General features: G+C 41.9%; 1 protein-coding gene across 1 annotated transcript in view; it reads right to left on the bottom strand.

The window, feature by feature from the left end:
• DNM3 (dynamin 3) overlaps nucleotides 1-3,392 on the bottom strand; it is a 533,769-nt gene extending 530,377 nt beyond the window's left edge. Inside the window, exon 1 of the mRNA XM_081823185.1 lies at nucleotides 3,077-3,392. Within this exon, the coding sequence (XP_081679311.1) occupies nucleotides 3,077-3,237 (161 nt within the window). The 5' untranslated portion in view covers nucleotides 3,238-3,392. The remainder of the gene's footprint in view (nucleotides 1-3,076) is intronic.
• Nucleotides 3,393-16,992: the final 13,600 nt, after the last annotated feature.

Here is a 16,992-nt window from a genome sequence, read left to right as displayed (position 1 = left end):
AAAAAAAAAATTGGATATGAAAGTAGGTGAGTAAATTCAGTTCTTCCATACACAAACCAGACAAATGGGCAGACCCCCACACCGGATAATGAACCCCTATATTCACACCATGGGTCTCAGCTTCTACTCATTAGACCTTACGCTGCCTCTCACTGACAGTCTATATCTCATCTGAACAACCAAAAGAACAATCTGGTTACTCACACTATATTACATTAATATGTAAATTCATCACTTCAGAAAGAAAATCACAAACAAGTAGTTCATTCATGACTCATTTTATTCATAACCATCTCAAACTTGTCACCCCAAAATTGGATTTTACAGCTACAGTTAAATGAAGTAAACACATTCACAATCAAATTCATTCAGTGGTATCAAAAAAAAGTCAATATATATCTGAGAGAAGAAAATAGTCCATTAAGTATGGATTGTTAAATATTGAGGAAAATGCATCATTATTTTGAAGAGAACAAGCTTAAATGAGAGCAAACACAATTCACAGAAGCAATGACCCCTTGTTTTATGACTACATTCGATAACTGCACATACGCCAGAGTCTTAAAATGAAAACAACTACATGTAAAAGAAGAAAGTTTCATCCTTAAAGGAAAGGACCTTATCCTTATTGCAAAATTGCTGGATAACAAAAAGATAAAAGGTTATAGTGGAATATTAGTAGTTTTTTTCTGCCTAGGACCAATCTCCTTTCAAAATTGAGAACTCCTTTTTCCCTAAGGTTGGTTTATAATTAGAAATTAGATTCCTCAATAATTCAATGACAGAAACCTTTATTAAAGTCAAATGACCTTTTTAATTAATTTTTTTCCTAATATATAAGCTCTGCAAGGCAAGTGTCATCTCTACAGATAATAAAGCCTTTATATATTTATTAAATGAGTTTTTCCGTCTATGTTCACCTTTTGATTTGATATTTTAACAGTAATTAATTATTGGTAAAACTTTTTTTAAAAGTATAACAAAATACTAATGTATTTTGCTAAATGCTCTGATTTGTATAATGCTTATAATGTCCCTATTTTTCATTCTATCATAAAAAACATTTAAGCTAAAATAATTTACTCTTCCATATCTCTTTTTTTGAAATTCTCATTTTAAAAGACTATAGCTAGTGAGGGGAAATGTATACAATTTTATTATAGCATTAAGAAGTGTGTCAGGACAGAATTGAGATATGTGCCTAAAACTGACATTAGGTTCAAAAGCTCTGGACACAAACATTGCATTTATAATACAGCCCATCCAAGTAAATATATGAAATGTGCATAAAAACATGGTAATTGCATTTGAATTACTTACTATTTTAATCTTTAAGTATTTATTTAAAAAACAAAAGTAGTTAAATGACTATTAGGGTACCATGTTAAATGTCCTGGAGTTTGAAAATTCAAAAATACATTGCCCTCAAGCCTCACTTTCCCTATGGATACCACTCTAAACTTAGTGAATTTCATTGACAATAAATCCAAAAAAGTAAAACCCTTATTAAGTTATATGACTGCCCCACATATGTTTGAAATCACATTCATCCATCACTTCACCATTAGTCTAAGATGACGTATGCAGAATGTTTTACCATCACTTTCTCATCACTCAAAATGGTAAAACAGAAGTGATTAAGAGACTTAGGCAAAGATACCAGCCAATTGTCAGCAATTTTACTTTTTTATTAGGATTCTAAGCTTTTCTAGTTCATACAAGGAAAAAAAGAAGAGTATCATCAGACAGAGCATCAACTGAGAAAGAAGAATATACACTTTATAGACACTAACATTCCCAAAGGAGATGTGGGAATATCGAAATTTCACACACGACCAAACACTAACAAAAAAAGAAAAAAAGGAACAGGAAACTTCTGACTCTAAAATCACTTAACCAGCCAAATAAAAAGAGTAAAGTACAATCTCTGGATTGTCCCCACTCCGGCCCACTGTCTTACTGCTGTACATTTCTACCTGGTTTACTATAGGAAACAGATTTCAGCTTTCGTAATGCTTTCAAACGGGCTTTTCTTGGCAAATGTCTGCACTCCTCAGGCGAGGCCGTTAAGGTAACTTAATCCCTCACGAATTGCTCAGTGGAAAAAATGCTGATTCTCAATTCAAAAAAATTAATCCTTTCCCTTTTTCTGTGTTAAGAGTCACGATGAAACCCATAACTATAATTTAGATTCAGCATTTTATCTTGAAGACTCGCAGGACAGATGAGAGCGTAGGGAACGGAAGATGATGCTGGGGGAGGGGGCGCAGAGAGAGTGCGAGAAAGATGCTGGTCAATTCCGAGATGATGCAGGAATGACATGGCATCTGGGCAACACAAGTCCACGTTCACCCCCCTCAGAGTCTGTGCCTCGGTTTCTCTGACATAAGCCTGGAGCTGTGAATAGGTGCACACGCGAACACACCACCTTTTATTCTTCGACTCTTAGGGAGAATGGTGGGGAAGCGTGGCTGGATGAAGCTTCACCACAACAAACGGTTTCTTTCTCCTCGCACCCCGCCTCCCCTGCTAGGGGCAGGGGACGACTGTCTCGAACAGTAGGCAGCTGAGCGGAGCCGAGAACCAGGGCGAGAAGGACAGCATCTCCGCGGGAGGCGGGGGGGATAAAACCCCAAAGCCTCACAGAGAGCCTCGGGGAGGCGGATAGGAAAAGGAGGGGGATGTGGAGCCGGGAAAACAGAGGAGACGGGGACTGGGAAGCTCCCGGGCGCGCTACGCATCCAGGCTACCCGAGGCGGGCGCGCCGGGCGGGGGGGAAGTCGATCCCGGGCGGACCCCCTCCCCCGACTCCCCGACCGGAGGACGGAGAGGAAATGGCTTTGTATCGCAGGATGAAAGACAGGCAGGAGGGCCACCAGGCGCGGGCGTTGCGGGGGGGGGGGAGAGACGTAGGATGCCCGGAGCCGGGACGACCCCGCCCGCTCCACGGACGCCGCCGCTCTGCCCTCCATTCCGCCTCAGCCCCCGGTCGGTCCTAGTGCTCCCGCCGCCCGGGCGCGCTCCAACGGCCCCAAGCGGGGTCGCCAGCCCCGCCCCCCGCGCCCTGCGCTCTCACCTGCCCACGAAGTTCTCGAGCACCGAGCTCTTGCCCGCGCTCTGGCCGCCCACCACGGCGATCTGCGGCAGCTCCAGCAGGCAGCTCTGTCCCAGCGCCGAGAAGGCGTCCTGCAGACGGTTCACCAGCGGGATCAGCTCCTCCATCTCCCGGTTCCCCATCCTGCCAGCGTCGCCAGCCGCCCGCTGGTCCCTGCTCTCCTCTGTGACCCGGCTGGCGAGCCGGGGCCGCGCCGCCCTTGCCGCCCCTGCCGCGCTGGGTGCTGTCAGCCGGTTCCAGCGCAGACGTCGGATCCCGCCGCCAGCCAGCCGCTCGGCTCCTGACAGCTAACGGCTCGCAGCGCGCCTGCGCGGGCGGGAGGGGCGTGGCCTGGTTCCTCAGCCGCCCCATCCGCGCCCCGCCTGTCTGCAATTCAGCGCGAGGGTTCCCAACCGGACACCTCGGCCCGGCGCGCACGCACTGCCTCCCAGCTGCCGCCAGATGCCACGACCTCTGTCTCCTGCTACCAAGGCTCAGACGCACAGTTACAGCGCTTGGCCAGGGAATCAGCCTCAGCTACAAAGCCAAAGACCAGTGGAAAGCCCTACTGATAACCACTCAGCCCTGTCACCAGCAGTAGCAACCGTACCTCCGTCGCCGCCAGAGTCACTTCCTAAAAGCAAATCTCATGTTCTCACGCCCTACTTCAGAACCCAGCTCTTCTCAAGGTGGCCGGCCTGTGGAGTCTAAATTCTTCCATCTGACATCCATTTCGGGACCTGCGTAGTCTGACCCTACCTAATTATTCAACTCTAATGATTCCATCTCCCAGCCCCGTCGAAGCAAAGGTGGAGCCTGTCGTGCTTACACCGCACCACTTCCTCTCTTCACTCTACCACACTCATTCGGGCCTTTGCGACTCCTCATGCCATTTGTCCTACCCATCTATCTCCTCCTCTAGGGTCTATCAAAGAGCGTATACTCTGCACACGTTCTGTTAAATTTAGCAAATTGAGACGTGCCTGGGCGTCGGGTCCTGTGCCTGCTGATGGAGACACAAAGATAAATAAATGGTCGTGCGTGCTCAGCCTCCTTAGAGGGTTCCTCTTTTTTTTTTTAATTTTATTATGTTATGTTAATCACCATACATTACATCATTAGTTTTTTATGTAGTGTTCCATGATTCATTGCTGGAGTGTAACACCCAGTGCTCCATGCAGAACGTGCCCTCTTTAATACCCATCACCAGGCTAACCCATCCCCCCATCCCCCTCCACTCTAGCACCCTCAGTTTGTTTCTCAGAGTCCATACTTAGGGGTTCCTCTTTACAAATAGATACACATGCTCTCTTGGATTTAATTCATGGGCCTTTTCCTATCTCACACTTTATACTCTACCTGAGGATTTTGCCCTGGCTTTAATTCCACATACTGACTAGCGACTACAGAAATCTAAATTGCTAGCCCACCTCTCTCCCCTTTACCATAGACTGAACTCCAACTGGTCCTGGACCTCACTATCTGAATGTCCCACAAGTACCTCTGACTTAACTTACTCAAAACTGAACTAATCTTTTCTAATCTCAGCATTTAATCCTATAAAGTTCCCTTTAACCCTAATAAGACTTGTGTAAAAAATGTCCAAATGACCAAAACACTAAGAATAACCCAAATGTCTATCAAAAGATGAATGAATGAGCAAGTACGGTCTGGGCATACTTCTAAGCAACGAAAAGGAGTGAACGTTTGATACAGCGATAACGTAGTTCAATCTCAGATACATTATGTTGAATGAAGGACACCAAAGAGTACATATTGTATGCTTCCATTTATACGAAGTTGTGGAATAGGCAAAATTATCTATGTTGATAGAAATCAGAGTACTGGTTGCTTTGAGGTGTAGGGACTGACTGCGAGAGGCGCCAGAGATCTTTGTAAAGTGATGGAAATAGTCTATATCTTGTTTTGGATATGAGTATACATTCGTGGACTCATCGAACTAAACATTTAAGATCTGTGCATTTCATTGTAAATTGTAGCCCAACTTTTTTAAAAAGCCAAAGAGCAAGAAAAAGCTGAATGCATCATCTCCTCCACTGAAGTGTATCCCTAGTAGGATATCTGCCCAACATACCTTTTCCAGGAATCACCCCTCCATCCACCACATGGTTGTAGTCAGAGTAGTCATGAAGAGAGAAGAGCATAAAGAGCAACTAACCGTGCCCTCCAGCATGCTTCCTATCTCAGCAGGAAGCCTGCCCAGTCCCAATCCAGAATCTGGAAGTCATTCTACTCCTTTTCTCTCTCTCCCTCATCCCCTACATCAAGTTGGAACACAAATTATGCCCATTCTACCTCCATAGAACCCACCTCATCCTCTTCATCTTTGCTGTCAGTGCCTCATTTATAACTATCATTTGTTAACTACCTTCTTGTACGCTTCCCATATACACATACCCTGAATAGATCTTCATTGTTTCATTTGGCACATTGCATTGAATCTCCGATTTACATGTCTCTTTCTCCCACTAATGTGATAGGCAGAATAATGTCCCCCTACCAATGATGTCCACATTTAAATCTCCAGAAACTGTGAATATGTTACCTGACATGGCAAATGGAACTTTGCAGATGTGATTAAACTAAGGACCTTGTGATGGGGAGATTATGCTGGATTATCCAGATGGGCCCAGACTAATCACATGGATCCTGAAGAATAGAGAGCCTTACCTGGCTCTTTCAGAGGGAGATGTGACTATGGAAGAATGGTCACAGAGACGCAACTTTGCTGGCTTTAAGATGGAGAAAGGGGGGGCCAGAAGCCAAGAAATGTTGACTGCCTCTAGAAGCTGGAAAAGTCAAGGAAACAGATTCTCCCTGGAGCCTCTGAAAGGAACACAGCTCTGCTGACTCCTTGATTTTAGCTCAGTGAGATCTGTGTCAGACTTCTAACCTATAGAGCTGTCAGATAATAAATTTGTGTCGTTTTAAGCCACTAAGTTTGTGCTAATTCATTACAGCAGCCACAGAAAGCAAATACAACTAATGATAAGCTCCTTGAGGGCAAGATCCATCTTTGTGATTCTCAATGCCTAGCACAGTGCTTAGCACCTAAGGATACCATAGTCAATGGGGGATAGACATAAACTATCACAGCACAATGTAATAAGTGTTCTGATCCAACGGTGATATGGACTGAGCTGTGTCTCCTCAAAATTCATATGTTGAAGCCCTCAATGTGGCTGTATTTAGAATAAGGTTAAATGAGGTCATAAGAGTGGAGCACTGATCCAGAAGGACTAATGTCCTTAGAAAAGCTTGCTCTGTCTCTGCCATGTGGGGACAAAGGGAGAAGCCAGCCATCTGCAAGCCAAGAAAAGAGTCCTTACCAGGAACCGAATCAGCAGCACCTTAATGTTGGACTCCCCAGCCTCCAGAATTTTGAGGAAATAAACTTCTGTTGTTTAAGCCACCCAGTATATGATATTTTGTTGTGGCAGCCTGAGCAGACTCAGACACCACGTTTGTTTAAAGTAAAAAGGGGGAAACAAGATGGGACTCAGGGAGTAACAATTCCATCTGGGGAGGCCTTGATGATCTGTCCTGCACTCTGCTCTGTGCTGTGAGGAATACAAAAAACTCAGAAGCCCTTGCCCTGAGTATCCCACATTCTAATGTAAAAGACAATGTTACTATGCATTAGACAGAGAATGTATAATCATTATATAAATTTGCATTTCATGTGCACTGAAGCCATGCATGTCATCTCTATTCTCCAGAACTTCTTCAAATCAGTCCCACCCACCTACTTCAAGAAACCAACCTGAACTACTTTTGCTAATTGGTTTCCTTCTTTACTTCCCATTTCCAGAGTCACTTCTGCAATAACATGGAACCAGGAGAAATTTAATACACTCAACAAGCTTTTCGCATAAATTAATCTAAATAAACAGCAAAGAAAACGAAAACTCGAAGGGCAAAATTTAAGGGGAATTTTTGACACAAAGACTACCTATACCTTTGAGGGTGAGTGTAAAGCTGAAAAGGGGAGCCCGGTCAGCCACCCCTGCTTCCTGACTGCATCACATGATCACCTCAGCCCTGCTCCAGCACCAAGTGATGAATACAAATTCCTATTCTCTAACACACTTGTTTCCAGGCCACAAGGCAGAATATTCCTAAAGGTTAACCGCCATTTTCAGATGTGGCTCCCTATCTAAGAAGTTAACTTCTGTTTTGTTTTGTTGTTTTTTGTTTTCAAAGATTTTATTCATTTTTTTGTCAGAGAGAGAGCACAAGCAGGGGGAGCTATAGGCAGAGGGAGAAGCAGGCTCCCCACCGAGCAAGGAGCCTGATGTGGGACTCCATCCCAGGATCCTGCGCGACCATGACCTGAGCAAAAGGCAGATGATTAACCAACTAAGCCACCCAGGCATCCCAAGAAGTTAACTTTTTATGAACACATCAGAACTGTTATTGAAATGAGTATTTTCCTTCAGAGTCATTTTGAGAAGCAACAAGCCTATTGCAATAATGCTGCATTTCATACAGTATCAGTGGAACATCTCCTTTGAAATTAATAAACCTTATCCAAAAACTCAGACTCAGTATTCTACAGTCACACATCATTTCAGATGAACAGAATATTATCTATGTTGATTTCCTACCAGATTCATAGGACATAGTACCAAATAAATTTTGGCTAATTCTAAGAATTAAATATATATGTTTAAATATATGTATCTTACATAGACATACATTTTGAAATACGCTACAAGCTGAAAGCAAACTCTAAGGAGTTAGAAAAGTTTTGAGTAGTGACAACATCTCTGGAAAAATATTTAACCTCTCAAAAAAGAGCACATACTTAGGGGCGCCTGGGTGGCTCAGCCGTTAAGCGTCTGCCTTCGGCTCAGGTCATGGTCCTAGGGTCCTGGGATCGAGCCCCGCGTTGGGCTCCCTGCTCCGCGGGAAGCCTGCTTCTCCCTTTCCTACTCCCCCTGCTTGTGTTCCTTCTCTTGCCGTGTCTCTCTCTGTCAAATAAATAAATAAAATCTTAAAAAAAAAAAGCACATACTTGAATATATGATTTAGGAATTCGTGGTTTTTAAAACATCAGTCACATTACTGCAGAGCCACATCTTGTATATCTCCCACAGTGCCTAGCTCAGTAATCAATAAATATTTATGAAACATCTGAACCAAAACTTTAAGCATTTGTCATGTCAATCTTTGTGAGCGTCACTAGGTAAATTACAGTATTACTCTGTGTACAATTTAGGACCTATTCAAGCCCTACAGCTCTTTCTCCAAAGGTTATCACTTAGACAGACTTTAGATCTTACTGCAAATCAGTTTGTCTGCAGGCATCTTTTGAGTTCTGTGAAAGCCAGTGAATGTCCAGTATTTTCAATACCAGACTTTCAATACCATAGCCATCCTAGTTGGCACTTAATCTCTTGGGGCTTCTCTCCTTCAGCCAAGAGCAGGGGTCAGAAAGTAAAGACTCCCAATTTTATTGCCCATATTTTTCCTTAGCTGTCATCAGGGAGCAAAATAACTCTGGAAGAACCACTCCAGTCTCCTACTCTTACCACTCCTGTCAATTTGAGATCTGACAGATGGAATCTCACCAGTAGTCCCATGGAAGCATGGCTGAGTCTACACACCTGCAGGGCAGAAAATACCAATTGGCAAGCTTAAGGGATTAAAACAGAAGGGTTAGGAAGCACTCTCTACTTACTTAAGTCTGATTTAGCAGCCAGTTTGTGCCTCCTTCTATCAAGTAGGTATAGCTGTGTTCTGCTGTAAGCATAATCCACACATACCGAAGTAGAAATCACATAGGATTCCTTTTAAAAGGAGGGACCCCTAGTACTTTTTAAGTCTCATTTGTTGAATTATGAGTCTTATACAGATAGAGATATACAGGGATAATTATATATTAATTGTATATTATATATAATTTTATATCATCATTAATATAATATTTTATGTATACAGGTAAGCTATAATGGCCATTTAAAATATGCTTATAAAGATTTTTCATTGACACAGAGCAATGCTATGAATAAGATATTAAATGAAAACTACAGGATATAAAATTTTATATATAGTATTATCATATCTGCATGATGGACTCTCTAGGGGGAAAAACTAGAAAGAACTGTGCCCAAAAATTTAATGTTAGTCTCCGTGAGAAAACATGGAAAATTTTTATTGTCCTCTTCCATTTTTTCCTCAAATTTTCAATTTAAAATTGAATATAAATGCCATTTGGCTGAACTATAACTGGTTTGCATACACACCAGCTTGTCAACAACAAAAGTGTTGTGTAATAATATAAGGTGAAAATGACATGGCAAATAGAAGCAGGAGAGTCCACGAGCTCCTTAATCCCCAAGCCTTTGCCACTCACTGGCAGCTAATAACTGGCAAGTGATAACTAAGATTTTAAAATGGGAAGCATTTCTTTCTGACTCAAACAGCAGAAGTGTTACAAACTCAGTCCACTATAGTCACTGGAACTATCATTAGCCAAGTACACCAAACTGTAGACTAAGGAAAACTACAGCAAAGTAGGTACTGGAGCTGAATTTTGTTTGCTTAAAGCATATTCCATAATCTGTGGCATCAGTAAGTCAGACATAAAAGATTGCATCCTGTATGAATACATTTATATGACATTCTAGAGAAACTAGAACTAATCTGTGATGACAGAAAGCAGTCTGGGGATGAGAGTGGGGACAGGGCATTGACTGCAAGGGGGCATGTGGAATCTCTATCTTGACTGTGCTCATGGTTATGTGAATGTATATGTTTGCCAAAACTCATTGAACTGTAAACTTAAAGTGATGTGTTCTGTTTTATGTAAATTATACTGCAATAAAAATAATCCATGGCATTTATGACACACACCTATATGACATGTAATGGTAATACAGAGTATGATAGTCTCCGTCTGGGGATAACCTTAGTAATGGGCAGCCATAATCATGCTGTGTTTTGAGAGGACAAAATTAAATATACCTACTCTCCAAGAAGCTTGTGATGACTCCAAAATTCTGCCAATATAGAGTTATTCTGTTGGGATCTCTGAGTATTACATTGACAGGAAAACATCACTTAGAGAAGGGGAAGACACACCTTACCATTAAAAACTATCTCTTCAGGGGCGCCTGGATGGCTCAGTCGGATGGCGTCTGCCTTCAGCTTGGATCATGGTCTCGGGGTTCTGGAATCAAGCCCCATGTCGGGCTCTCTGCTCAGCAGGGAGCCTGCTTCTCCCTCTCCTACCCACTCATGCTCTCTGTCGCTATTTCTGTCTCTCTCTCTCTCAAATAAATAAATGAAATCTTTAAAAAAAAAAAAAAAACTATCTGTTAGAGAAGATTATATTCCAGCAATGTCAGCTCAGGAAGGGGGGCTGGGATAAGAGTGGAAAGGGTTCCATAATCACACCAGAGTGAGAGTGTCCCAGGAAAACTTTCCCCATTGCACATGGTCTCCTCTCTTTCATTTTATAGGAGAAACGTAAACCTTGGAAAAGTTCATCCCCTATGCATCCCTGTGAGGCCCAATTGAACCCTAGTTCATTCCCTCCTGGATCTTTTGCCGAAGATTGTGATAATGAACAACATTGACAGCTTTTAACACTGCTATACACCCACAAACCATTTTCATGTCACAGCTCCTTTTGAAGTAACAACTAACAGAAAGCAATAGAATTCCCCTTTCACAATTAAGAAAACTGAGAGAAATTAAAGAGGTTAGCTGACTTGACCAATGTCACATAGGCAGAACTACTACAGATGCTCCCTGATCTGCTTCAGCATACCATACTTGGATTATCCCCATAAGAAAAACTTGAACCTTGTGATATATAGAACCTACATTTGCCAAACCTATATTGAGACTGAAAAATGCATGGTAAGTTACTTTCTGTGAACAAGAGCAGGTTTTATTTTATGTAAATTATTTTGGTTGTCATGACCTAGAGTCAGCAGATTGGGATTCAAGTTCCTACTGGCTGTGTGATTCACTCTCCTAGCCCTTAATTTCATCTGTAAAGTGGGAATATTAATATCTGTTCTTCTTAATTCATGGAACTATTGTGAAATCAAATAAATAATGAACACTAAAATATTCTGTAAATTGCATGGCATCAAATGACTATTAAATGTTTTATTTATAATTATCCAAATCTACCCAGGAACTGTAAATATATTTTATTAATTACCCAAAGGGTTTTCTTGATCAACTATAATTTTTACATGATTTGTGTGATAAATATGTGATAAAAATACCTTCAAGTATCTTACTATTCATGTATCTCATCAATTTTAGGATTTCTTCATCTGGTAAATTAGAATTGAGAAAGAGTTCACTCTTAGAAAGAGCCCAGAAATAACCAAACAGAAAGTGTAGTTGAAAGTAACAGTTCACTAGGAATCAAGCATGACAAAGTCATAGAAAGCAAGACACGTTTTCACAAATAAGCATAAGCAAGAACATCCAGAAAGCAATGAGTTAAGAGGAAGCAAAAAATGGACTGAGATTGACTTTGATGGAGAAATTACAATTAAGCTTAATTCCTTTACAATTTGTGTTGTTCTCTGTGTACAGTTTGAAAAGAATTTAGAATAGAATCAAGGTAGCCGATGACACAAGTATGATTTCTAGATTCTCTGGCAAAATTATGCAAAGGAAGGCAGTATCTCTGGAGCCAAGGGTCTCCAAAAATGCCCACTCTCTGCAGGGCCCTCTTTAGACTTTCTTCAGTGACTGTTCCAGCAGAACTCTCACTCCTACCCTGTTCCCCTCAGCCTGCTAACCCTCCCCCTGGCTAGCATCCTCATTTGCCTCGAAAACTATTTGTAGATCGAAGAGTGAGTCTTTATCAAGACTGCCAAAAAGCAATTCATTGTGAAAAGTCAATACCCCAAAGTCTCATAGACAAAAGGTCAAAACTGAAAACGCTTGATTCTACCACATCACTATTCCATCCACCTGTCACTCTGTTTGATGAAATGGTTTCCGTGCTTCCCGACATGACCTTCCAAATCTTCTCCTTTTACAGTAGCCTGAAGAAGTTATTTTCTTTCTGTTTTTCTTCCATCCCCACATAAATTATTTCAGGAGTGTAAATGCTGAAAGATATGTGCTGAGAGAATAGAAAGAGAAAATTCACAGAAAAGGTAACAGGCAGGTTCAACCCCAACTCCCTTTTATGCAATTTATTTATTTTTTTGTTGGTGAAAATTGCTAAACACCTTATTGCTGAAGAACTATGTTCTGAAAAAATGGGGCACCTGGGTGGCTCAGTCGTTAAGCATCTGCCTTCAGCTCAGGTCATGATCTCAGGGTCCTGGGATCGAGCCCCGCATCGAGCCCCGCATCTGGCTCCCTGCCCCACCGGAAGCCTGCTTCTCCCTCTCCCACTCCCCCTGCTTGTGTTCCCTCTCTCACTGTGTCTCTCTCTGTCAAATAAATACATAAAATCTTTAAAAAAAAAAAAAGAACTATGTTCTGAAAAAATAAAAATTCAGCTGCAAAGACTCAGCTGTAACTCCAGTGTATAATGCCTCTGAATCCATTAGGGCATGCTCTACTTATATCCTGCTGCAGAACAGGAATTTTACACACACACACACACACACACACACACACACATGGAGAGTCCCTTTCAGGCCATTGACATCTGCAAAACAACAACTCCACCAAGGAGGCCATGATAGCAGCAAGAAAACAATTACGTTTTCTATGAATGAGTGTGCACATGTTTTAGATGAGCCATTTATCATCTCTCCTAGTAAAATTCATTTTCCTTTTTTTCTTCCTTTTTTCTTTTTATTTATTTATTTTTTTAAGATTTTATTTATTTGACAGAGAGAGACACAACAAGAGAGGGAACACAAGCAGGGGGAGTGGGAGAGGGAGAAGCAGGCTTCCCGCGGAGCAGGGAGCCCGATGCGGGGCTCGATCCCAGGACCCCGGGATCATGACCCACGCTGAAGGCAGACGCTTAATGACTAAGCCACCCAGGCACCTCTCTTTTTTCTTTTTAAAAGCCATTTTCAGCAGTGGCTGTTTTGAGAAGGATCCGGTTGAAATGTTGGCAGAGCCCCCTCCTCCACTGACACAAATCCCTCATAATCCGAAGGGGTTAGACGCCACAATGAGGCAGAAATTTCCCACTTCCAGGTTGAGATGGACTCTTCACAATTTTTCTGTCCTATCCAGATGTCTCCATCCAAACAGAATGAGAAAATCAAGAGAAGTCTCTGTGAGGGCGATCAGTTAGAGGTGACTGACAGTTACGGCTAATCTTGCAGTGTTGGCTGAGGGCTCCATGGTTATCTGCTTCTCCTCTCTGTTGCAGGAGCTAGATCCATTTTAGACAGATGAGAACTAGGACATATGACCTGCTGCATGCAGAGCCCCAATTTGTGGGAAAGTCAGTTGGAGGCAGGCAGGAGAATGAACTGTCCGACACCATCGTTAATAACGTGTACCTCACATATGAGGCCTTCAGGATTTCCATAGGCTGCACATCTCTTCTGTCTCCAGCCCCTCACTCCTGCAACATCTCCACTGTGCCCTCTGTACCCCATGGTCTTTTAGCAATAAATCCTCTTGTATCTTCACCTCTTCTCCAAAGTTACTAAACGGAAACCTGGTTCTCCCCTGAGGAGCCTGTTTCTACTGGAGTAGTTAGTTACAAATGGTAGCTGTCATCTCTCTCATGCCTCCTGAACCCTAGGACTAAAAGTGGGGTAGGTTTACTCAGTGCTCCTCGTTGCTGCTTCTAAGCCATTCTCTCTCTAAAATTTTCCAGCTTTGAATCTATGTCATTAGTCTCTTGTCACCTCTGCTTCTCCTTATTGTCAACATCTGCCAACCTGTTGTTCATTCTCCTCGGGTTTCAAAGATTTTAGTTTGTGACTCACTCCAACGACATGCTTGTCTTAATTCTTAGTGATTTCAATTCCATGCTGATGATACCTCCAACACTGTCCTCTTTGCTCTTCCACCCTCTCCCCTCCCTTCCACTCTATCTCAGCCTATCTCCCCAGGGTCAATCCTTAGTGTGTCAGTACCACAGTCTACAACCACCCATAATCTCAAAACCAAACATCCCCCACTCAGAGCTACAACCACTCTCTTTCAAGAACACTCTCTATAGTGCCCACCTGCAATAATCCGTCAGCCCCATTAGGACCTACAATTAATTCTACTACCTGTTCATTGTCTCTCACCCTTCATGTCCTCACTTTCCTCATCTTGTTTAAATAGCATGATCTATCATTATAAGCACTCCCTTGAATACACCCTACACTTCCCTCTTCTCTCTCAATTTATCATACTCAGCAAAACCCAGCCTTAGGAAAATCCAACTCTCCTACTCTGTGCCTGCACCCAAGAAGCTGAACATAGCTAGGAAGAAAAGAAACCCTATCATGTTCACAGGAACCATTTTAAGTTAATAATCCTGAACCTCAAATTGACCTGATAATACTATTGCTTTCCCATAGTCCATTCACTCTTGAATTCTTCTAGATGACAATTTCATACTTTGTCTTCTCTCCTCAGACCTGTCTCCTCTCTCTGTCTCTTCCCTCATCCTCATTCCCAAATGGTGAATTGTATCCTATTTCACTAAGAAAGTAGAAACAATCAGAAAAGAAATTCCACTAGCTCCCATCACCTCAAATACTAATCTACCAACTTCTAGATCATATACTCTGCCTTCTCTAGTGTTTCTGTAGATGGACCATCCAAACTTCTAGGACAGGATCTCCACATATGCAGTGAATTCTACTCTCTTCTTTATTTGATTATAGTAATTCTCTCTTCTTCACTGCATCATTAACTTTTCCCTCTCTACTGGATCATCCCATCAGCAGATAAACATGCTATCTTCCATCTAGCACTTAATCTATTATTTTTTTTTACCTACCTTAGTTAGTGGAAAATCCATACTTCCAGCTGCTCAAGCCAAAAAACATGGTCATTCTTGACTTCTTTCTCTCACACCATACAATCAGTCCATCAAGAAATCCTACTGGCTCTATCTTCAAAATATATCTAGAATCTGACCACTTCTGACCACCTTTGCTGTTAAACTGTGGTCTAAGCCACCACCACCTAGTACCTAGATTATTACAATGGTTTCCCATCTGGTCTTCCTACTTTCATCCTTATCTTCCTACTAACTATTCCCAATACAGAAGCCAAAGTAATCCTTTTAAACGTAAGTCCCACCATGTCACCCCTTTATTCAAAAAGCTTTCCACTGGTTTCCAATCTTACTCAGACTAAAAGACTTAAAAGGCCCTTCATTCCTGGTCCTCCTCTCCAGCTCCCCATCCTGTTTTTACTCTGCTTTTCTCTCCAGCTCTCCCCTGCAGACTCCTTTGTTGTTTCTTGAAAACAATCAACACATTCCTTTATGGGCGTTTTTTCACTTGCTCTTCCCTCTGCTTGAAACACTTATCCTTCAGATGGTCATGAGGCTCATCCTCTCACCTTCTTTATAAGTCTATGCTCAAATGTTACTTTCTCAGGAACTCTTTACCTGATTATTCCACTTAAAATTCCACCCCCTCAGGACATTTGAGGGGCTCAGTCAGTAGAGCATGTGACTCTTGATCACTGGGTCATGAGTTTAAGCCCCATGTTGGGCATAGAGCTTACTTGAAAACAAAATTGCACCCCCTCAACACAATTTCTATTCTCCTCCCCTCTTTTATTTTTCTCCACAGCATTTGTCATCTTCTAATAGCCTATATAATTAAATTTTTAATTTGTTTGCAATTTGTTACACACACACACACACACACACGCCTGAAAGTAAGCTCCCTGAAGAAAAGGATTTGTCTGTTTTGTTCATAGTTATAAACCCAGTGCCTAGTAGAATACACGGTGCATAGTACATGCTTAAATATTTGTTGAATGATTTTAACAACATAACTAGGTGTTCTATATGATTTTGTCCCTATCCATGTGTGCAAGGCTGGTAGCATTGTAAGCCTCTCTTTTTTTTTTTTTTTTTTAGGATTTTATTTATTTGTTTGACACAAAGAGAGACAGTGAGAGAGGGAACACAAGCAGGAGGAGTGGGAGAGGGAGAAGCAGGCTTCCCGTGGAGCAGGGAGCCCAATGCAGGGCTCCATCCCAGGACCTGGGATCATGACCTGAGCCGAAGGCAGACGCTTAACTGACTAAGCCACCGAGGCGCCCCATATTGTAAGCTTCTTGATGGTCAGAATCATGTCATCTACTTTCCTGACTTCCCTGCACAGCACAAATCACAGCTTCCACCAAATGGGTTTCCACATTAAATCCCCATTCAACTGAACTGCACTATAAATGTTATCCTGATCAGCCAAGTCCTTCCCAAATTCCTGACTTTGGGAACCTGAGAGAGATAATAAAATGATTGTTGTTATTTTAAGCTACTAAGTTTCAGAGTCACTTATACACAGCAAAATCCTATTGGGGCACTTGTAGAGCATTGCTTTTGGGAACTTATAAATAATTCCCACCTTATTAAGTTAGCTGTCTCATGCTAAGTTTTCTCCCTACCTAGTAATTTAGTTACCAATAAAAATGACTTAACCCACTGACATATTTATTGGTTAAGTAAATTACTTACATAACAAAAATAATAGATCACAAAATGCAAAAGAGCTCAAATACAGTAAAAAAATTGTTTGGTTTGTGTAGTACAAAAAAGTAAACAAATTAATGAGGTAGTCCTCCTCCATGCAATCAGTCTAATAGAAGCTCTGCCAACTTCTACTGGGTATTTACCCCAAAGATACAAAAGTAGGGATCCAAAAGGGTACGTGCACCCCGATGTTTATAGCAGCAATGTCCACAATAGCCAAACTGTGGAAAGAGCCAAGATGTCCATCAACAGATGAATGGATAAA

The sequence above is a fragment of the Leptonychotes weddellii genome, chromosome 6 (assembly GCF_054177405.1).
Source record: "Leptonychotes weddellii isolate Sample4059 chromosome 6, ASM5417740v2, whole genome shotgun sequence".
Classification (NCBI taxonomy): Eukaryota; Metazoa; Chordata; class Mammalia; order Carnivora; family Phocidae; genus Leptonychotes; species Leptonychotes weddellii.
This window is presented reverse-complemented; position numbering and strand designations above follow the sequence as displayed.